The sequence below is a fragment of the Periplaneta americana genome, chromosome 4, assembly GCF_040183065.1.
Source record: "Periplaneta americana isolate PAMFEO1 chromosome 4, P.americana_PAMFEO1_priV1, whole genome shotgun sequence".
NCBI lineage: Eukaryota > Metazoa > Arthropoda > Insecta > Blattodea > Blattidae > Periplaneta > Periplaneta americana.
The window spans coordinates 118,880,479-118,905,051 of NC_091120.1; the positions used below are offsets into that span (position 1 = coordinate 118,880,479).

Here is a 24,573-nt window from a genome sequence, read left to right on the forward strand (position 1 = left end):
TAATTGAGGTTCCTCTCTTGGCTGTTTGTTGCACCCCCAGTATAATTACATGATCTTCTTTATCAAGATCCACAGAAGAAATACTCAATATGAATTAAAATAAAGGATTAAAGAGTAATAATAACACTTATAAATAATAAATAAGACAATAATAAGTATTATTATGTTTAGTTCTGTTAATTATGGTAAAAGCATGAGTTTAAAAGCAGGGAAGATAACACATAGGGGAGAGTCGGTAGTATCGGACATCGGGTAATATCGGACAGTGCATTTCTTTCATCTACCACCATATGGTAGTACCTGAATGACATGGTTACGTTTCTCTATGCGACGTCACAAAAACGTAACCATGTCAATCAGGTACTATCATCGTGTGATAGATGAAAGAAACTCACTGTCCGATATTACCCGCTGTCCGATACTACCCGATTCTCCCCTAATAACCTGTTCAGTTTAAGTAACATGATGACAGAGGCGTAATTTTGTAGTTCATTCACTGGGTAGCACCCCTAGGCTAAACTGCGATGTTTCAAAGTAATCACTGGGTAATTATTTACTATAACTTGTACTAAGTTTTATAATTTCACTTACTGCACCGATACATTCCACTTGATATTGCAGATTCAAGAATCATAGTTTCAAGATCTTGCGACTAAGGTGAATTGTAGAAATTAATTATTGTTGGAAGAATAAAATCCTATTGTTGAGTTGAAAAAAAGTCACACTGGTGTCAGAATCGGGACATTATCGACAATGGAGAACCTACAGCAAATCCTGCAAGATATCGCGGAAATGAAAGCTGAAATGAAAAAGGACACAAGTGACGTAAAAGCAGAAATGAAAGACATGAACGACATGAACAAGCACATCAGTGAGGTTAAGAACGATATGAGTGAAGTGAAAACGAAGATGAAAAGCGACATAAGTGAAGTGAAAACTGAGATGAAAAGTGATATAAGCGGAGTGAAAGATGACGTCACTACGCAAATTGAAAGCGTTTCGGCCCACGTAGATGAAATTGTTGCCATCGTGAAAGACGAACTTAAGGCCGATTTGGATAAACTAAACCAGAATTTTACAACTATAAACGAGACAGTAGCCGAGTTGAGACAGCATGTAGACCATTTCGACGGCAAAATCCGCGATCTCGAGCGCTGTCAAGAGCAAACGAACGAGTTGCTGGACAAGACGAGTGAGATGATGCACAAACACGCCGAGGAAAACAAGCACATTCTCGCGTTGGTGGATCGCCAGGCTAGAGAACAGAAACAGATAATTGCGGAGGAAGTTCAACGGGCCGTGGAAAGATCGACGACAGAATTGAGGACCTCATGTAGTGGCCATGTGGAACCATCGCCCTCAGCCAGACATTGCAACGTCAAGACGCCGAAGTTCGACGGTACGACGTCTTGGGCGATATTCCGTCGCCAGTTCGAGGCCATCGCAGAGCACAATTGGTGGACGCCAGCAGAGAAAAACACTCAGCTGCTGGCCGCGCTTCAGGGACAGGCGTCGGAGATTCTTCACAGCGTTCCAGAAGATGGGACAGCCGCTGAGATAATGGCGGCCTTGGAGGGACGTTATGGTGACCATCAACTTGCGGCGGCATTCAGGACCCAACTGAAAACGAGGGTCCAACAGTCAGGCGAGTCCCTACAAGAATTTGCGATGGCGGTGGAACAACTTGCCCATAAGACCCTCAGGAGATTACGTAATGATTTAATCGCTGGAGAGGCGGCCTACACCTTCGGCAGCGGAGTTCGAGACCCCGAAATCAGACAACAGCTACTCTTAGCAGAACATCGCACCATCAACGCAGCTCTGGCGGCGGCCCTCAGGATGGAGGCAGCAAAGTTGACGGCGAATGTCTCGACGTCGCACCGGATTAGGAGCGTCGCGGCGGCCGACGTCGAGGAGAGTCAACCGAAATCACCCGAGCGACGAAGACGGGGAGTGCCCACCTGGACACCTGAGGAGGGACTGTGACCGATCTGGTCACAAACAGGAAAACTAAAAGGGTCCGACGCGAGGAGGGGCACGTCGGCGCCGTCATCACCATACCCTCGGCTGATCTTGAAGATGGTTAACAGAAGATGCGACGATGGGCTGATTGCTGACGGATGGATAAGAGGCCGCCCATGCAGAGTACTGGTAAACACCGGGGCGTCGCTAACCATCACCAGACCGGAAGTCGTGCGTGGCCTACCTGGGAGGACACTGCTGGGCCGGTATGAGCTACGTACTGCCTCAGGCGAGAACCTGCCCATTCAAAAAGAGGTTTTCGTGGATCTGACATTGGGAAAGAGGAGACTGGAGATGTAGATATTCGTCGCCAACATCACTGAAGACGTCATCATGGGCCTCGACGCCATGCGGATCTTCAATGCAACGGTGGACGTCCGGCGCCGTATCCTCCGTTTTGGTCAGGATGAAGTGTTACTGAGGGACGTCGAAGACCAACCCATGGCCAGCAGACTTACCTTGGAGAATCATGTGACAATCCTGGCGGACTGCGAGATGGTGGTGAAGGCAAGACTGGACGGACAATCTAAGAGAAACCTGCTCCTCGATTCGCAAACAACTCCGATAGATGGGGTTTGTGTGGCCAGATCCCTACTCCCAAAGCAGAAGGTGGTACCGGTGAGGGTCCTGAATGTCACCAATCGGGACAAGGAGGTGCCTAGTGGGACTGTACTAGGTGGCGTCGAGCCGGTGGTGTCTGTGACGTCTCTAGCACATAACGAGGAGTGTCACCGACCACGTCCAGGTCTAGACCCATCACTGAAAGAGCGGCTCGAGAATTGGCGGGGGATTTAAGCAAAGGAGAAAGAAGACAAGTCCACGATCTACTGACAGAATTTCAAGACGTGTTCAGTCTCTCCGAAAACGACTACGGGAGAACGGAGAAAGTTCAGCACCGCATTGACACCGGAAATGCTCGCCCAATCAGACAACCTCCTCGACGCGTCCCTCTAGCTAAACAGAGGGAGATTGACAGCCAATTAGAGGGCATGAAAGCAAGAGGGGTCATCGAGGAATCCGACAGCCCTTGGTCATCAACCGTGGCGCTGGTGAAGAAGAATGGGGACCTGCGTTTCTGCGTGGACTACAGAAGACTGAATGACGTCACCAGGAAAGACTGCTTTCCCCTCCCACGAATTGACGACACCTTGGACACCCTGGCCGGAGCAGAGTGGTTCTCGACGTTGGATCTCAAGTCAGGATACTGGCAGGTGACGCTACATCCTCAGGACAAGGAGAAAACGGCATTCTCTACAGGCCAGGGACTATGGCAGTTCACCGTTATGCCGTTCGGCCTCTACAACGCCCCGGCTACATTCCAGAGACTAATGGAGTCCGTAATGAGAGGCCTGACATACGACTCCTGTTTGCTGTACTTTGATGACGTCATCGTGGTCGGCAAGACTTTCGGCGAACAGCTGTTGAACCTGAGGAAAGTGTTCGAGAGACTACGACAAGCCAGACTGAAGTTGAACCCGAAGAAATGTCATCTATTCCAGAAGAAAGTCAGCTACCTGGGGCACGTAGTAGAGACCAACGGAGTGGCCACGGACCCGGAGAAGCTACAAGCCGTCAGAGCATGGCCGAGACCGAGGAACAAGCAGGAGCTGCGCCGCTTTCTCGGCCTCTGTACTTATTACTGAAGGTTCGTAGATGGGTACGCCAACATCGCTAAGCCTCTAACCCAGCTGACCGAGGAGAAACGACAATTCCAGTGGTCGGACGAGGCGGAGTCATCCTTCCAGTTACTGAAAGAGGCGCTCTGCACTGCTCCTGTACTGGGATATCCCATTCCTGGAAGGAAGTTCACGCTCGACAAGCACGCTAGCAACGTGGGCATCGGTGGAGTACTCGGGAACAGGACGGGCAAGAGAGGGTGATTGCCTACTTCAGCCGAACACTATCCAAGGCTGAGAGAAACTACTGTGTGACGCGTAGAGAACTTCTTGCCATTGTGGAAGCCCTGAAGCATTTCCACAAATATTTGTATGGCCAGGAATTCCATCTGAGGAGAGACCATTCTGCACTCACCTGGCTATTGGGCTTCAAGAATCTGGAGGGGCAGACCGCCCGTTGGGTTCAAACGTCTGCAGGAGTACATCTTCACCTCTGAACACCGACAAGGGAAGAAACATTCCAACGCTGATGCCCTATCACGACGTCCGTGCCCGGATGGCTGCAAACACTGCCTGAAAGTAGAAGAGGGGGATGGCGTCCACGCAGTCCGAGCAATTACCGCCCAGCCGAGACCAGGATGGGATAACGCCGCCATAAGGAGGGAGCAGCTGGAGGACCCAAACATTGGACAGCTACTGCGTGATGTGGAGTCCGGCCAGAGACCAGTATGGGCCGATATCGCCAACCGTAGCACCACTTACAAGAGGTACTGGACCCAGTGGGAATCCTTCACTGTCAAGGACGGTATCCTGAAGAGGATTTGGGAATTGGCCAATGGAAAGACCCGCATAGAACAACTCGTCCTGCCCAGGAGCAAGGTGAAGAAAGTGCTGGAGGAGACTCATGCTGGAGTGACTGGAGGACACCTGGGAGCCAACAAGACGCTGGACAAGTTAAGACAGAGGTTCTACTGGCTACATCAGAGAACCGACACGGAACAATGTTGCCGAAGATGCGACACCTGTGCAGCCAGTCGCGGACCAAGGACACGCAGCAGGGGAGCCATGCAGCAGTACAACGTGGGAGCTCCTTTTGAGAGGATCGCCATCGACGTTGCTGGACCGTTCCCGGTCACGGATCACGGGAAACGCTATCTGCTAGTCGCCATGGATTACTTCACAAAATGGCCGGAGGTGTACGCGATTCCCAACCAAGAGGCTTCGACGGTGGCCGACGCGCTGCTTGACAACTTCATCTGCCGATTCGGAGCGCCGCAGGAATTGCACAGCGATCAGGGGCGCAACTTCGAATCCAACCTGATGGGAGAATTGGTCGAGCGTCTGGGGGTGCATGAAACCAGGACCACTCCCCTCCACCCACAGTCCGACGGCATGGTGGAACGATACATCAAAACCGTTTAGGAGCACCTGCGGAAGGTGGTGTCCAACCATCAGCGAGACTGGGATGCCAGAGTCCCACTGTTCCTCTTAGCCTACAGAGCTTCGGTCCACGATACAACAGGGATGACACCGGCAAACATGGTCTTCGGGAGAGAGCTGCGCCTGCCCTGTGATCTGCTGTTTGGCACTCCACCCAGCGCCGACCAGCCAGTGACTATGTGGCAGAATTCACCGAGAAGTTGAATGGAGTTCACCAACTGGCCAGAGAGCACCTCAAGATGGCCAGCGACAGGATGAAGGTGCGCTACGACAGATTAGCCAACTCTGCAGGATTCCAGGAGGGCGACCTGGTGTGGCTGTATCGACCTACCAGGACCAAAGGGAAATCACCAAAGCTGCAGCGTGCCTGGGATGGACCATATCGCGTGGTGACCCCGATCAACGGCGTGGTGTACCGCATCTAACGACAACCTCGAGGGAAGATGATGGTGGTGCATCTGGACCGATTAGCAGCCTACCAAGGGACTGCCCGGGACGAGCAGCCCTAAGGAGGGAGCAATGTGACAGCGACGTGAGATTCGAACTCACGACCAGCGTCCCGCAAGAGAGAAGATCGCGCGGAGCACTTTGGGACGGCGCGCGGCGGAGAGAAGAGAGGGGGTGTATTACGTCAACGCGACGAGAGTGCGCGCGCATCTGGTGCTGGCAAAGAGGAGAGGGCTCTGGGTTTTTTCTGGAGTGCAGTCTCTGAAGACGCGTCGAACTTTCGAGGCTACGTCGCTGTGATTATAAAAGAAAGGCCAGCGAACTCGAGCAGTTTTTCAGTTGATTAGTCAGCCAGTCAGTGAGTAAGCCAGAGCAAGCAAGCCAGTCTTGTGTACCGGAGTTCGACTCGAGTGTACGTCCGCAACTGTGTCAGCAGCCGAAGGCCTGAGTTCGAGTGCAGTGGACCGCAGTTGGAGGGACCTGAGTTCGAGTGCAGTGGACTGTCTCTGAAGGTCTGTGGTTCGTGATACTGTGAACTCGAGTGACTGAGCTAGAAGAACTGTGAACTGAGAACTGATAGATTTATAAATAGTGCTTTGTAAATATTAGTTAAGATTAACAGTTCATTGTTGTTCGTAATAGTCCAAGTAAATTGTCATTGCCGTCAGTGGAGTGCTATAATGAATACTGTGTTGAGTGAAAATCCTATTGTTGACGAGAGCGTTTAAGGTGAATTGTAGAAAGGAATTATTGTTGGAAGAATAAAATCCTATTGTTGAGTTGAAAAAAAGTCACAATACATTACTTTTTCAAAGATTTTGGAGAAGACTGGTAGAAGTGATATGGGTCTATAATTTTCTGGAGACGTTGTTTCTCCCTTTTTGAAAATAGGAATAACCACTAAATATTTTAATCACTCGGGAAATATACCATTGAACATTGAATAGTTACATAAATAACTTAATGGCCCAGCTATAATAAGTGAACTCGCTTTTAATATTTTGCTTGTTATTTCATCATACCCTGAGGAGTTTTTTGACTTTAGATTTTTAATAATTGCAATTATTTCTTGATTGTTTGTTGGAAATATTTGAATAGTTGGGAATTTTGTCGTAAAATATTGTGTGAAAGAATCTAAACTGTTAGTAACATTATCTTGAGGGATGTTGAGGTTATCAGTTATTGTAAGAAAATATTTGTTAAATATGTTTGCAATTTCATTTGGGTCTGACGTTTTTGTATTGTTAGATATAAGGGTATAGTTTGCTACTTTACTTTTTGAACGTCCACTTTCTTTTTTAATTATGTTCCAAGTTGTTTTGATTTTATTATCAGAGTTTTGTATTATTGTATTATAGTGTAATTGTTTAGCTTTTTGAATTACTTTGTGTAATATTTTTGAATAATTTTTATAGTGTTGTTTTAAGTTTGTATCATTACTATTTCTGCTCTGTATGTATAATGATCTCTTGGTTTTGCATGAGATTTTAATACCTTGTGTAATCCATCTATTGTTACATATTATTTCATTTTTATACTTTACAGGAAAACTGGATTCAAAAATATTTAGAAATGTTTTATGAAACTCGTTGAATTTACTGTTCATATCACTTTGACTGTATACTGGTTCCCATGTTTCATTTTTAAGATTTATTTGAAAATCATTTAATGATTCCCTGTTTATATTTCTGAATCTCACTTTAGTTGTTTTTTTTTTTGATGATGTGTTAATATTTATACTTAGGAGTTGAGTATCGTGATCCGAAAGACCATTAATTATTGGTGTTGTTTGAGATATACCTATTTTTTCTTTTCCGATGAATATGTTGTCTATTGCAGTAGCTGAATCCCCTTGTATTCTGGTCGGAAAGTTTACTGTGTAAATTAAATTGAAAGATGCTAGCAATGAATTTAGTTGATCTTTCCTATTGCTTTCTGTTAGATAATCGACATTGATGTCTCCGCAAATAATGCATTCACGTTTCAGTTTCTGTAAGTATTCTAGTGCATTTTCCAGTAAATGAAAAAAATTTTCGTGTTCTCCAGACGGTGCTCTATATAGACATACTATAATGAAATTATATGTTTCATTTTCTAATTCAACAGCACAAATTTCTAAATCCCTGTCTTTGCAAAAATGTGAAAGATCAATATTTTTGAATTTAAGGTCAGATTTGAGAAATACACTCACGCCTCCATCCTCAAGAGTTTGTCTGCAGTAACTAGCACCTAATTTATATCCTTCCGGTGAGAGAGGCAATATTTCCTGTTGTTTCATATGATGTTCGGTAATACATAGCACATTCGGATTTAAATGTTCGGAAACTAAGAATGCAAGGAGTTCATCAGTCTTATTTCTTATACTTCTTATATTCTGATGGAATACACTAAATGTTGGTTGTATTACGATTTGTTGATTCTGTTTATTATTATTGTTATTTTGACTTTTTTTATTTACTCTAAAAAAGGACAAGCCCTATGACGGATTACAACAGGAATTTTATTGTCACACTTGCCATGGTCACATTGAAGACTGTCAGCAATGAGACGCGTTAGCGAGTCCTTGCCTCGAGAATTCAAATGCAGTCCATGATTAATGTATTCCTCTCTTACAATGGAGGATTTGTCTATAATATTAATGTGGGCCATGTCCCTCTCCAATTGAGCCAAGTCAATCCGCAGATTTACACTCTCAACCCTCCTATTCATCCACGGCTTGTCATGCCTCTGGAAAAGGTTCACAAAACCCACATTCGTATGGCCACTCTTCTGTGCAATATTGTGTATATCTCCATCAATTGAATAATTGAGGTTCCTGTCTAGGCTGTTTCCTGCACCCCCCACTATAATTACATGATCTTCTTTGTCAAGATCTTTAGCAAGCGCAGATAGATCCCCTACAACATTGGACAGAGAAGCATTGGGTTTGAAAAAGCTGGTAACAGCATATTTCTCACCCAATGAAGCCTGGAGCCGTTGACTTATTGCTCTACCATGGCTGCTACCTAACAAAAGTACGTTCTTCCTACGCTTGGGCTCCGATACTGAGTTGGAAGGAGCATGAGATTCAGGTTCTAGAGAATCCAGAACAGAGAATCTGTTGCTCAGTTCCACTTCAGTGCTAGACGTAGCAGTGGCAGTACTAGGGACACTGGAATTCTTCCCTTTACGCTTCTGATTAGAGACCACCTTAAAGTCTGGTGATTTACTTCTAACTTTAGGCTTTATAGATTTCAAGGCTGCAAATTCCTCATTAGCAAGCTCTAATTGTCTGCGTAAATGGGTGATGTTTTCCGCCTGTTCCTTTACAATATCTAATTGTTTACAATATTTCCATTTCCATTGGCTATTTACATTTTCAGCATTAGTATTTGCACAGTCCCAATGAAACCATATATTACATTGTATACAATTTACACCTTCACACACTTTCCTTCGACATGCACCACACTTATCTGACATAATGCACATTTTCACTTCACTTCACTTCACTAATGTTCTATTACTCACACTAGCACATACACTTTTTGACTTTACTATGCTAAACTAAATTAGGCCTAAACTATAACAAGACACGAAGGTGTATTATTCTTATATTTAACCTTACCTCTTAATATATCATTTCATTTCACTTGTATTATTCACACGGCACACAACACTAGCACAAACACTTCTAAGCTTTACTATACTAAACTAAATTAGGCCTAGATTATAATAAGACACGAAATTATTCTTACATTTAACTTCACCTCTTACCTAATTCATTCATTCATTTATTTTATTCCATAGATCTTACATGAGCAATGAAGCTTTAAGATGTGGAACATGTCAACATTTTACAATATTACAATTACAATTTTTACAAATTTTTATAGTTTTACAATTTAGTAATTTTCTAGAATTTTTACAATGTTGTACAATTTTTTTACATTTTGGCGAGATGTAGTCAGATGAAATGAGGTCCGAGGATTCGCCAAAATATTACCCGGCATTTGCCTTTTGGTGGGGGAAACCTCGGAAAAACCCAACCAGGTAATCAAATCAAAGGGGGTAATCAAATCAAAGGTGTTGATGCCAAGGACTCGCCATAGACCATCCGGCTTCAGTCCCACGGCTGTGGAAAACCTCGGAAGAAACCAAAGTCCAAAGGGGGATCCAACCCAAGCCCGAACGCAGCTCCGGAACAGCAGCCCAGCGAGTCTGCCGACTGAGCTACATCGATGGCTCTACTAAAAGTATACAATACATAGCCAATCAGATTATTAAATTTACAAACGCAAACGATCATTCATAAGTTGAGCTATATTATAATACAAAACAATTTAATTAAATTTAAGGCATAAACAATTCAACCAGTTGTGATATACAGAAATTGATAATACATATCATGCAAACTACTTCAAATTACAAACACAAACAATTTATCAGTAGAGCTATTTGGATTACTATTCAATTTAAAGCATATACAATTCATCGGCCAAAACTATACAAATATATACAATACAAAGTAGCATACTTTCATTAAGCTATACAAATTTGTGCAATTAATATCAAGTAGATTAATTCAATTTATAATCATAAACAATTCATCAGTTGAGTTATACATATTACCATTCAATTTACAGTAGGTCTATATACAATTCATCACTAGAGCTACACAGACTAGTAATCATTTTAAGAACATATACAATTCATCAGCCAAACTATACAAACATATACAATCAAATTAGTTCAATTTACAAACTTATTTTCGTTAAGCTATACAATTCATATGAAGTAGATTAATTCAATTTATAAGCTTAAACAATTCATCAGTTGACCTATACAGTATACTATTCAATTTACAGTACATACAATTCATCAGTTATGCTAAACAAAAAATACAATACATAGTAAACAGATTAAGTCAATATAAAAACATATTTTAGTTGAGCTATATAAAATTGTACATGTCATTTAAGTAGAATAATTCAATTCACAAGCATAAACAATTCATCAATTGTGTAGAAGGTATGAGTATGTAGAAATTTGGTTAATTCTTTTCTGAACCTTTTCTCGTTGTTCTTTAAATCTTTAAGATAATTAGGCAGTGCATTGAAGACTGTTATACATGAATAGCGAACTCCTTTTTTAAAACAGCTTAGACTAACAGAGGGTAGATGAAGATCTGATTTATGTCTTGTATTAAAATGATGAATGTCTTGATTAGTACTGAATTTATCTTGGTTCTTAATATACAGCATCATTAGGGAAAGAATGTATTCACAAGGTAAAGTCAAGATTTCTAAGTTTCGGAAAATATTTTTACATGAGGTCCTTTTATGCACACCGGTCATTATTCTTATAGCTTTCTTTTGTAAAACAAAAACGTGTTTAGCTTCAGACGAGTTACCCCAGAATATTAATCCATATTTCATTACAGAGTGAAAATATGCAAAGTATGACATTTTAAGTAAGTTTATATCACCAATAGTAGATAAGGATCTTAATGCATAACAGGCAGAGCTCAATTTACGAGTAATACATTCTATATGCGTTTTCCAGTTCAAGTGATTATCCAATTCTAAACCAAGAAACTTTGTGTTTATAGATTCTTTGAGATGAGTTCCATTTAATCGAATACTGTAGGAAACCTGAGCACTATTGTGTGTACTAAATTTGACTGCACTGGTTTTATCAACATTAAGTGCTAGTTTATTTGCATGGAACCATTCATTCATTAGATTCAGCACTGTATTAGAAGTGTTTATAAAATGATCGTATTGTTTGCTTGAAATAATTACACTTGTATCATCTGCAAATAAAATTACATGGGATGAATTGTTTATGGTCAAGGCTAAATCATTAATATAAACTAGAAACAACAATGGACCTAAAATTGACCCCTGTGGAACACCATGTTTAATATTTCTAAATTCTGAATAAGTAACTTTATGACTATTTGGTACATTTATTTCTACTTTTTGTTTTCTATTTGATAAGTACGATGTAAACCAACCCAACATCTCATCTTTAATACCATAAAACTTCAATTTTTTTTACTAATATACTATGGTCTACACAATCAAATGCTTTAGCCAAGTCACAAAAAATCCCACCTACATGTAGTTTCGAATTTAATGAATTTAGTATTTCATCCACCAAACTAAAAGCAGCATTCTCTGTCGATTTTTGTTTTCTAAATCCAAACTGTTCTAAAACTAATATATTGTTGGACTCCAGGTAATGATATAATCTATTATACATAACTTTCTCAAACACTTTTGAAAATGTTGTTAATAATGATATGGGTCTGTAATTAGCAATAGTACATTTATCTCCCTTTTTGTATATTGGTTTTACTATTGAATATTTGAGTCTTTCTGGAAAAATACCACATTGCATTGACAAATTGCATAGATAGCTTAACGGATGGGATAATATTTCAGAACAAGCTTCCAGAACTTTACTTGGAATTTCATCATATCCAGAGGAATATTTTGTTTTTAGTTGTTTTATCACATGCATGATTTCTGCTGCGGTAGTGGGAATAAATTTGAGACCTAAAAACTCAGTGTTAAATGCATCAGTTAGGTAACCAAGTGCAGCATCTTCTGGACAATCTTGAATGTTTAAGTTCTGAATAATATTTATATAGAAGTCGTTAAAATGATTTGCAATTGATTTTGGGTTATCTATTTTACTATCATTGATTTTAATGCAAGTAATATTTTCACTCTTTGAATATCGATTAGTTTCATTTTTAATAATATCCCAAATAGTTTTAATCTTATTATCTGAATTTTGTATTTTTTCATTCAGATACATTTTCTTTGCATCTTTTATAACTTTTGGCAAAGTTTTACAGTAATTCTTGTAGTAATTAAGAACATGAGGATCATCACTATTCCTACTCATTAAATATAGATTCCTTTTTCTAGTACATGATATTTTAATTCCCTTAGTTATCCACATGTTTTTACTTTTACATTTTTTCACCACCTTGACTGGAAAACATTCATTGAAATAATTAGTAAATGTAGTGAAAAATGCATTAAATTTAGTATTAATATCAATGGTATCGGTACTATATACATTTTCCCAAGATTAATTTTGTAGACATGTATTTAAATGATGAAGATATTCAGCATTTATAATCCTTTTTTTTATTTTTAGATTAACACTTTGGAATTTTTCACTCATATTGAAAACACTTAGAATTTGTGCATCGTGATCAGACAGGCCATTGACTAATGGTACTGTTGAATAGGAATTCAATCTACTTTTATCTATAAATATATTATCAATGGCAGTACTACTTCCAGCTTGTGTTCTGGTTGGAAAACTTACTGTGTGACTTAGATTATAAGTTTCAAGAAGTGAGTTTAATTTTCTTTTACGTGAGCTTTCTGATAGATAATCTATGTTTATGTCACCACAGATTACAAATTCGGTATGTGGTTTATAAAGTCGTTTCAATAATGAATCTAAATTAGTTGTAAATTTCTTATAATCTCCCATTGGCGCCCTATAAACACATAAGATAATTAAATTTGATATCTCATAACCAATTTGTATTCCACAGATTTCAATATCTTGTTCAAGGCAAAAAACAGATATATCAATTTTACTAAATAATAGATCCTCTCTGATAAAAATACAGGCACCCCCTTTTTGGAAGACATCTCTACAGAAATGAGAACCTAATACATATCCATGTAAAGACAGTTGTAGTATTTCCTGTTGCTTCATATGATGTTCAGTTATACATAATATCTGAGGTTTATGCTTTTGAGTTGCTAAAGAAGTGATCAATTCATCAGTTTTTTGTTTTAATCCCCTAATATTTTGATGAAAAATAGTGAAGTTACTGTGTTCATTACGAGAAACATCAGAGCATTTACAATTTAGTTGAACTTGTTTCAAACACCTTACTGGTGGGAGGTTTAACCTAAAAAAGGAGAAGCCCTAGCATTAACTAACACAGGAATATTACAACTCTGCTTTTTAACATGGCTGCCTCCGATGCTATTAGCAATAAGAACCGAAAGGTGCTCCTTGCCTCTACCATTCAGATGCAGGCCATGTGACGTATATTCATACCTTCTTATAGGGCTTACATCTATCAAACCAATGTGTGATGCCCCAGGTCTCATCAGAGCCCGCTCAAGCCGCACATTCACACTCCGCACCCTCCTGTGAAGATACGGCTTGTCGTACCTGCTGAAAAGACTGAGAAATCCCACATTGGTATGGCTGCTCATCTCAATTATGTTGTTGACATCTTTCTCAATAGAATAGTTACAATCGTTATCAATACTATTACCTGGCCCACCCACTATAACTACATGATCCCTCTTAGAAAAATCTGAACTCAATTTAATCATATCCTCAACAACATTCTTGAGAGGAGCATTAGGCTTACATACACTAGATACTTCAAACTCATCGCCCAGTTTCGACTTCAAAAGTGAGGAAATACCTCTTGCATGGCTGCTTCCTAAAATCAATACTTTACTCCTACAATCATTAACCTTATCTGTTTTCTGACTTACCTTTACTAGTGTCGATACTAGGTCTGAGTTCTCCTGATCAACATTCATTGCTTGAAGAGCAATGAATTTGTTGGTCAGTTTGATTGATGCAGCATCATCCGCAGAGAAACGTCTACTCCTAGATTTGGAATTCTTCGGTTTCATCCAAGTGTGAGATCTCCCTTTATTCGAAACACTAATGCTATCCTTCAAAGCTCTCAATTTATTAATTTCACACTTTGCCTCATCTAATTCCAATTCTAGGGCTCTGATTCTCTCCAGTTGATCGCGCATCTTTCTATCATATATACAATCACTACATTCCCAACTACCTTTGTCAACAAAATTATCAGGATCTATATCTATACATTTCCAATGAAAACAGAAATTACAATTATTACATACCAATCCTTTCACTACAATCCTTCTACAACTACGACAGTTTCCAGACAGAGCAGCCATAGCACACATTATGTATATACTGTACCTTATTTACAAATTCAATTTCACTCACTTTTCAATTTAATGTACTTATGTATATTAGTTTTAGGTTATTTCTACCCTTTAGTATCACCACACTATAATATTTCAATAGGCCAACACTACACTTTATCACTTCATTATACCACACTTTTCGACGTTGAAACTACACGACACGTCACTGCACTTATATTTCGGTCTAGATGAAACTTCACTATTTATGTTTTAAATTATTTCTACTTTGAAGTATCACCACACTACAATATTTCAATGGACCAACACTACACTTTATCACTTCACTATACCGGTACAACACTTGTCGACGTTAATCTACACGATACGTCACTTCACTGCACTTATATTTCAGTCTTGATGCAACTTCACTATTTATGTTATTTAACACACACAATTTCTTAACCAACAATAGTATTTATATTGAAATGTGCTATTAATAATTTAGCCTAGTCCTTGTTAAAATATGTAAACACGTTCTATATTAGGTGTTACAATTAAGCCTACTTATGTATCAATTAAATATTTCAACTTTACAAATAACAAAGAGCCTTAAAATTAGTCAACTTATGGGTTAAGAATTACTCAAGTTAAAAGAAGAAAAGGTCGGGAATAGTGACCAAAGTGTTGATTTGAGGTTAACTGTTTACAATATGGCGATTTATGTTGTGTATGAAATGCGAAGTATATTATTACAAAATTGCGTGGAAAATGGATGTTATGAATTTATGATTTATATGTCAAATGATTAGTGAGTATTTTAAGTATCTTTAAATATGATACTATGAATATATATATATATATATATATATATATATATATATATGAGAATTATGTTAAATATGAGTATGAAAACACAGAGCTGCTTTATGGCAATCTTATCTCCTCAGTCACTACTACCAACTATATTTTGTTCTTTACAAGCAGTTTCACAACAGTTCAATATTATAAAATATAAATATGTACAGCAAAAATACAATGAGTCAGAGTGGTTTTAGCACTGGTCAGATACTATTCAATTTCAATATGGCGGCCGGATCAGCTGATTGGGAGTCTAGGAACTAATATTCAATTATAACTATTTTAGTTTTTAAGTATTTATTTATATGTAACTGTAGGAAACACGTTAAATATTTAGTTTATATTAATATTTTCCGATTAAAACACTGTTTTACCTCTGAATTGTTTAACAAATACGGAGCTTACTTTTGCTGCTGAAGTACGCAACCAGTGCTGCCACCACTCATCCGAGTAAATTACTGTGATGTAGTTAGTATTATTGTGAATTGAAATACCGGCTCTACTGCAAAAATACACAAAAACTTCACGTTTTATAACAGCTGCAGGCCTATGTTTTATTAGTTTCACTAAATATAGCCCAGATATTAAACAAGCTACACTCAATGCAACCAATGCAAAGCACCAAAAGACGGACGGATGTATTCAGCAGAAGAAAAATAAATAATTTTTTGGCTTCGTCACAAATTTAATTACCCTACAGCTAATCTAACCTAATATGAAGTCATGTATTTCAGTGCTCACCAGGTGAATTCAAGAGAGAGAGGACGTATGTAACTATTAGTAGTAAAATATAGGAAAGGTAGTGGCGAAAATAAAAAAAGAAATCCAATAATTACTTAGAAAAATTCATTTGAAATTGGAACTAACACAGAGAACTTTTGAAAACTGCATTTTATTAGAACTACAAATAACCTCTTAGCATGCAACATAATAATTTTATTAAAGAATGTCACTAATATAAAGTTACGCATGTTCATAACTCATCAGCAGAAGGAATCAGAAATAACAAATAGAAAACGACGTTACTTCCTCTAGTTTAGTAGTTCGCCGCCGAGTGGCGCTAGCTCTGTTTTCCAACCGCAGTTTCAGAAGCGCTATTCGAACAAATGCGAAAGATTTTTAAAAATAACCATTAGATAAGAATGTATTATAGAGTAGTTTGTTACAATATTTTACTCATTTAAAAATGTAATGTTATTACATTAACAAATTGTGAGTTATATAATACACTCCTGAGTGGTAAATATAATAATCAACCAAAAACTGGAACATTGTGCTGGCAAAAAAAAAAAAAAAAAAAAAAAACAGTTTCGCAAAAATAAACATTTTTGTGGCATTATAAAGTATGCACTGACAGGAAATTATAGTTTTTTAGACACAAGAAGGAACATAATATAATAAATGGGACACTATATTTTCACTAATAACTTTTATCTACTATTACTCATTAGTTGCAGTTGTATCTGGTTTGTACGTAATTCAGGGCAAATAAGAAATATTACGTGCAACTCAGACTTACAGACCGATTATTTAGTTCTGACAGCTCAGCGACGCGAAAGTGGGGAAGTAGTAGTAGTAGTAGTAGTGGGGAGATTTCCGGGGTAGAGATAAGGGCGAGCGGTTGGTAACTGTACTGGAAACACAATGCTATACCGCAAGCGTGACATCCAATCGCTCTGACTGCAGGCGACAGACTAACCTGAACATCCCTTGGCGTAACTTAATGGACTCGCCTGACCCAGGTGCACATTGTCAGTGACTGTCAGGACTAAATAATCGTACCGTACAAATTAAGCTTCGATATTATATCTATGCTAATGCAAGTTTTGATCTTTTTAGATGTCTAGGTTATTTTGTGTTTTGTATAATTAAAATAATTTAGTAGTACTTTTTAACTAGGTGTATGCTACTTATTGGAGAATATTAAATTAACGACTTTTCCATGTGACCTATTACTTTCTCGTATGCTCGATTAGAAACATCTTATCATGTGGAATGTAATAAACAAATGTACCCTAATATAATTCATTTATTCATTTAGTGTTCTGCCGAAGGGCAGGTCTTTCACTGCAAACCCAGCTTTCTCCAATCTTTTCCTATTTTCTGTCTTCTTCTTCGTTTCCTCATATGATCCATATATCTTAATGTCGTCTATGAGCTAATGTCTTCTTCTACCTCGAACTCTTTTCTCATTCACCAATCCTTCCAGTGCATCCTTCAGTAGGCAGTTTCTTCTCAGCCAGTAATAATAATAATAATAATAATAATAATAATAATAATAATGTTTTATTTTCGCTGGCAGAGTTAAGGCCATAAGGCCTTCTCTTCCACTCAACCAGCCTTAATCAATACAATACATATTTAAATTACGAATATTTACACTACACTTAAAAGGTTCTCCAGCAATATTCTTCAGTTAAGTTTTCACGACTAGGGGCCCTATTCATAGACATTCTTAGAGCGGGTTAAATAGCTATTTCCGGTGGATGATCAGCGAACTAACGTTTTTCGTATTCATAAACTAGTGTTAGCGATAATACGTATACAAAGAGGAGTTTGGCTGGCTAAATTTTAGCCCCCGCCGGTAGGGTAGTAGTGATGGGCGAAGTTGTTCTTTTCCCGGAACAGTTCCGACGGTTCCGGTTCCGAAAAAATACTATGTTCCAAGTAACAGTTCCGAAATAACAGTCACCAATGGTGATGAGTCGGAGTCGTTGAGTCGTTCAAACGAACGGTACAGTACCCTCCCTCTTCACCATGCAGCTCACACTGGAGCACTCATAGGCATGACATAGTACACATTCTTATCTATAGATGGCACTGCAATTCACATTCGAATCAATTTTGCAAAAATTGCTGTGCATGCGGACAGAACTCAAAAGCTTAATGTTAGTAATTACACAGCTGTTGACTACAAGGACAGAATACAACACTTTGTTTTCATACATAAAGCTATAAAGACATGGTAGCCAACTAAAAAAAAAAATAACATAACATTTAAAACATATGGTATGTAATTTCTGTTCTCTCTATTACATAATAAAAAAAAAAACAAATCATTAATTTTTATTTTTACTTTTCTTAATGCACAGTTATAATAATAATAATAATAATAATAATAATAATAATAATAATAATAATAATAATAAATATTACAATTTCATTAATAAAAAAGATATATATTGGCAGTACTGAAACCTGGAAACCCCGCAGTGGGTTAGTAAAATGTTGGAATCGCATCTTTACCAAAGTGTAATTTAAACTTCGCATTAAACCTCGCTCTCCAAATCAGTACTTATATGGGTAGTTTCCAACAAATAATGCTACAACATTTTTGTCGTTCTTTGATAACAGAGAAGATAGCACAAAAACTTTTGCTTGTCAGACTTAACCTCAACAAACGACATGCAGACATTGTAACTAAACCACTCATTACTATTTACGACTTTAACCTTTGTATAGAATCAGCTGATCAATGAATTAATAATAGTATGCGTACTTTATGACTTTGTAGAATGTTTATAAAACAGAATTAGTCAACTAATGGTGAAATAAACCATAAAGCGGGAATGAATATTACAGATTATTAAATACTTACTATAACATTACAGATGATTGGCCAGTCTTACAAATGTTGATATTAAAGTTCGCGCCACCGCAAGGATTTCAATTTCCATGCGCCCCCCTCCAACCACGTGAGAGTTTCAAGTACCAACTTCATCCAACGAAGTTCCAAGTACAACATAAAGAACAACGAGAACAGTGTAACTGCAGCTGTCGTTGGTTCATCGGAACAAGCTCCGACGTTCCGACTGTTATCTCGGAGTCGGAACATACCTTGTGCAACGCGGTACTGCGAGCCCGCAATAGCTGGGCTCGGAGTCGGAACACTGTTATTTCGGAACAGGAGGTTCTGACCAAAGACGTTATAATTGTTCATTTTTGCAACAGTTCCGAGAGAGTCGGAGGTCGGAACATACCTTGTGCAACGCGGTACTGCGACCAAAGACGTTATAACTGTTCATTTTTGCAACAGTTCCGAGAGAGTCGGAACATACCTTGTGCAACGCGGTACTGCGAGCCCGCAACAGCTGGGCAAGTGAGCAGCTCGGAGTCGGAACACTGTTATTTCGGAACAGGAGGTTCCGACCTACTGTTCATTTTTGCAACAGTTCCGAGACCGGAACAGTTCCAAAATAACTGTTGTGTTATTTTTTACCCATCTCTATAGGGTAGTTTAGAGGCCGACTAGCTTAGCAAGATGGCTGTTATGATTCAGTGAATGTGGGTTATGTACGTCGAATTCGTGATGTGAGACGTAGGAGGAAGACGTACCTACCGAGATTGGACATATTTAGAAAATATGAAGTACACAACATTAGTCAGGCTTCTGTAAGATGTATAACAACGAATGTGTCAGTAGCAATCACTGGACTTGCGCCTCGTTACGTATGTTTTCCTAGGGAAGAAAAACGAATAACACTGCGAGAAAGTTTGACGACATCGCAAGATTTTCTCAGGTAATTATATTTCATGATTTGAATATTGTATGTGAATGCTTTCTTAGAGAAATTTGTACTGTACCGGTACCACATTGGTACAGTAGGCCTATTATGATATTTCATCATTGTTAGGTTATTGGCGCCATAGATGGCACGCACATACCCATAACAAATGTAGGAAGAGAACTGTCACAAATATATATCAACCGAAAAGGATGGTATTCTCTATTAAACGTTCAGGTACGTACTGTAAATGAAATTACAACCCGTAAGAGGTTATGTAGACCTAGGCTGAAATTTTGGTGAAACTAGCGCTGAGGTAGTTCCGATGATTTCGACACTGAAAATCGTTGAATTTGTGAGATATTTTTGTAGAGATGCAGTTGATCATATATGCAAGGCATTATAAAAGCAAAAAATAATCTAACCTACTCTATCACAGATTCGTATATGCAAGGTGTATAAGCAGAGTACGAAGAGAACCACCTCAGTGCTAGTTTAGCTTTTAATAACTTTATTTACATTTTAGATAGTAATGCATTATATTACGTTATTTCAGTTAAATGGTACAAGAAAAAGATTTGTAATTCGTAATTCTCCAGAAAAGCTACACTGAAGAAGACAATAAAAAATCGCCTCAATGTTGCCCTCCCCTCCTTCTAACTAATTACTAATATAACATGCGAGAAGTCCAGGGAGAATTATTAGAGAAATGGTGTTATATTGGTAATAAGTGAGAGTGTGGGAGCTACAACAGTGCAATGCAGTATATAAGTAACAGTACCCAAGTAACTATTAAACGATTTTTATGTTGAAAGTATTTGTGGCTGCTGACTAAAAAAAAAAAAGGGTAAAGGTATCCCCGTAACATGCCATGAAGGCACTTGGGGGGCATGGAGGTAGAGCTCCATGCTTTCCATGACCTCGGCACTAGAATGAGGTGGTGTGGTCGGCACCACGCTCGGTCAGAGCCTTTTACCCCCGGGAAAGACCCGGTACTCAATTTTATAGGAGGCTGAGTGAACCTCGGGGCCGTTCTGGAAGTTTGGCAACGAGAAAAAATCCTGTCACCACCTGGGATCGAACCACATGTTTATTTGGCCTACTGTATATATGTCACGGAAGTCAATGAAGCAAAGATCTATTGTTCCTCCTTCAATGTAGCTTTTCTGGAGAATTACGAGAAGGTCAAGCAATACATCAACATAATACATAGATGAGCAAACCTAAGATAAATTTAACTAATATCATCTTTTTGATAAAAAAAACAGCACCTTTTCTATTGCTTCATATGTTACTGAAGGCCTTACTTATGAAAAGACAAATATTTTGTGAAACCTGATAATTCATTTTATGTTACTGTTTTTATCACAGCTCTTCTTTGTGATGGGGCCAGTGGTAATTATTTTTACTTACAGCCTTGCCAAATGACCTGTTTCAACTATAACTTTCATTTCTCTAGAGATGGTATGTTTTCATTTCTTTCAGGTGTTTTAAGAATTTGTTGTTTCAGTTTGTTGTATTTCCTTTTACACTCCATTTTAGACAGTCTCTTCTTTTTTAACACTATATGGTACTGCTTGCATACTTGAATGTAACATTTTTTTCTTTGCTTATCACATTCTCTCTTTTAGGTAACATATGCAGGATAAGACTGAGGATCTGCTTTTAATTTCTCTCGAAATTTCCTCACCCTTTCTCGGTTTAGTGATGCTGAAGATGAAACTATGAAAAATATTATGGGATCATAATGATGGATTCATAGAAATATGTTTCAAGTTTATAGGTTAACTAGCTACATGTTTTAGGTTACTTTTGTAAAGCATAAAGAAAATCCGAAGTATAGGCGTAGAATTTAAATTAATTACTGGAATGTTAATTTTTGCGTTATGGGTGAGACACACATTATATAAAAGTGTTGCAATTTATATTGTGATGTCTTAACTTCAGAGTGGCATGCTTACACAACTGCTGTAGGCTGTTAGCAGCTCTAAATATCAGAATGAAAAAAACTCAAAGAATAAAAACTATTGCTTAGTTAAAAAACTTCAAATTTTTTACCAAATTGCACAAAAAAAGGGATACATTTCACTTATATGAGTGACAAATCACATTCGTAGCTTTCATTTGTGTACCCACATGACAGTTTTTTTACCAGTTTTAATTTTTTATAGAAATTCCTTTACAGTCATTCCACGAAAAGTGGGAATTTTAGTTAAAAATATAAAATTTAGAAAGAAGTATTATTTCATACTACAAATAGTTTAAAACACATTAAATTTTAAGGTTCCACCTTGATTTCCTCAATTTTATAGAGGTAAAAGAAGTTTTAGGCATCTTTCTTGTAGGTACTTTTCATGTACCCAACATTGATTCCAAAATATGTGGGTTGGGCAGCCTATAGCATTCAATCTTATCAGCTGATATCAGCCATTTTTGTTTTAAAGCATGGCATAAAGATTGTAGTTTCTTGAACTGATTGTTACATTTTCAAGGTATGTACCAAATTATATTTAAATCTTATTTGAAATTCAGTTAACCAATGTAGCATCCGTTACATGAAAATTGTCTTTCTTTACTATAACATTGTAAGTATTATTAGAAACAAAACCACAGCTCATGAAAGTAATTATACAGTTCCAACATTGCCTTTACATATATTTTTGCATTTCTAAAGTGAATTAAAAACATAATGGACTGTAACGGATTCTACACTGTAACGGATTCTACATGACAACCTGTTTTCTTTTTTTACGATTTTAGGCCTAATTTTCTACAGAATCATGGCAGATCACAGTAAATACAATAATCGTATGGCTAAGCTGAAATTTAGGACTAAGAAGAAAGAAGATAAAAAAAATGGACTGAATATCTGAAGAAAGATCGAGATAGAAATATTGGTGGATTAAACCAATTTTCAATCTGAAAAATTTTGACATATTCTTCAATTAATCATATAGGGTGAATATTAGTACTATAAATATTGGAGAAAATATATTATTCATTTACTTTCTGATCTATTCAATACTAACTTTAACAATCATTACAATCGTTAGATCACATCAAATTTCATTTATTAATCAAACATTTTTAATAGGGAATGAAATATCCACAGTAAAAGTCCTAATATTCACCACTTTATTATCATTAGGGGGATTAAAGTAAAAGGGACCAATTAAAGGTAAGGCGTCAGTCAGATAGAATATTGGATGATATGCTAAAACGGGCAAAGAGAGAAGCAATGAGGAAATATAGAAAAAAGAAAGCAGAAGAAAATAAGACAATAGATGGGTCAAAACCAGAAAAGGCTTTTGGGTCTTACCAATGTACCAGCACTTTAAGAAAAGCTGTAAAAAAAGTACAAAATGTACTCAGGCCTACCACTGAGTCCTTCAAAGAAAAGGGCATGCTGTGTATGGCTCCCAAATGAGGAAGTGATATGTTGTGGTGAGATATTGCCAACTCCTGATTTCAAGACTCAAGGACATAGAGTAATGCACGAGTTTCACAAAGACGTTAATGTTAATGAGAAATAAACTTGTAAATATTAATGAGACTGTAAATATAAATTAAAGATATTTTTAGTGTATGGTATAAGTTTATAACAAATTTAAGTGATAAGTACTTTTTTTTTCGGAGAAATTGTAGAAATATTCCCAACATTTGATTTCAGGACTCAACAGCACAGCTTAAATGTAAGAGTTTCTCAACGATGTTAATGTTATGATGAGAAGTAACCTTGAAAGTATTAATGAGACTAAAAACAGCTAATAATTCTTTGTACAAAAAAATAAAACTCTTTTTAGTGTATGCTATATCTAACCAACAGTATTACATTGTTTTCCTATACATTTTTCCTTTAAACTTTATAATTTAATTTATTGTCAGAGTTTATTTATTTAATTTCAAATAGTAAATATTAAATTACTACACTTCAAAAATTAATTTTTTACTATCTTATACTTCATAAAAGATCCATAGCTACATATCAAAGTGACTTGTAGAATCCGTTACAATTGAATGTAGAATCCGTTACACTGTATAAAATTCATTAATAAATTACCTTTTTGTCATTTCTAAAAAATTCTTGTAAAGAAATGAAGTGCAATTCTTAATATATAAACAAGAAAGAGATGAATTTGTTAACCTCATCCTAGAACCTGAACTTTCAGTGAGAATAATGGTAAGTCATGAATTTAACAGAGAGGCGGTAGCATCCGTTACAGCAGCTAAAAACAGTCAGTCTCCTTTATAACTAAGAACTGTAAAACAAAATTTTTCAGAATGAATGTTTGGCTTCCATATAATCAGAGAATTATAAAATATTTCGTAAAACTGAATTATTTTTTTAGAAGAAAAGAGATTTAAGGTGTGAACATGTAGAATCCATTACAAATGGATTGGCTGTTTATGAAATTGCTAGTTAACACATATATTACCTTATTCATTTAAGGTTATAAGTGATGCAAGTTTCCAAATTCTGGATATAGTGGCACGTTGAAGAGGAAGTGCCCATGACTCTCGCATTTTCAATGAGATTAGAATTAAGAAGCGATTTGAACAGCATGAATTTGGACGCTTCATTTTGTTGTGGGATAGTGGTTATGGTGTACACAAATATTTGTTAATGCTTGTAAAGTGAATTACTCTACTTGCAATGTATTGTGTATTTTTGTATAAGCTTAACTGATGAATTGTATATGCTATAATTCATTAAATGTGTTTGATAAAATGTCTAAA

At 37.6% G+C, this 24,573-nt stretch overlaps 1 protein-coding gene and 1 long non-coding RNA gene across 2 annotated transcripts; one reads left to right on the plus strand and one right to left on the minus strand.

The window, feature by feature from the left end:
• Positions 1-3,789: 3,789 nt before the first annotated feature.
• On the minus strand, positions 3,790-15,786 carry LOC138698145 (uncharacterized). Its single transcript, XM_069823878.1, has 2 exons — positions 15,706-15,786; positions 3,790-9,754 (listed from the first exon to the last, which is right to left on the minus strand). The coding sequence occupies exon 2, from the start codon at positions 8,994-8,996 to the stop codon at positions 7,980-7,982; it is 1,017 nt and encodes a 338-aa protein (XP_069679979.1). The 5' UTR covers positions 8,997-9,754; positions 15,706-15,786; the 3' UTR covers positions 3,790-7,979.
• Positions 15,787-19,504: 3,718 nt separating this feature from the next.
• On the plus strand, positions 19,505-24,573 carry LOC138698146 (uncharacterized). The gene is made up of 2 exons (XR_011331728.1): positions 19,505-19,851; positions 19,966-24,573. It is a non-coding gene; the product is annotated as an uncharacterized lncRNA (long non-coding RNA).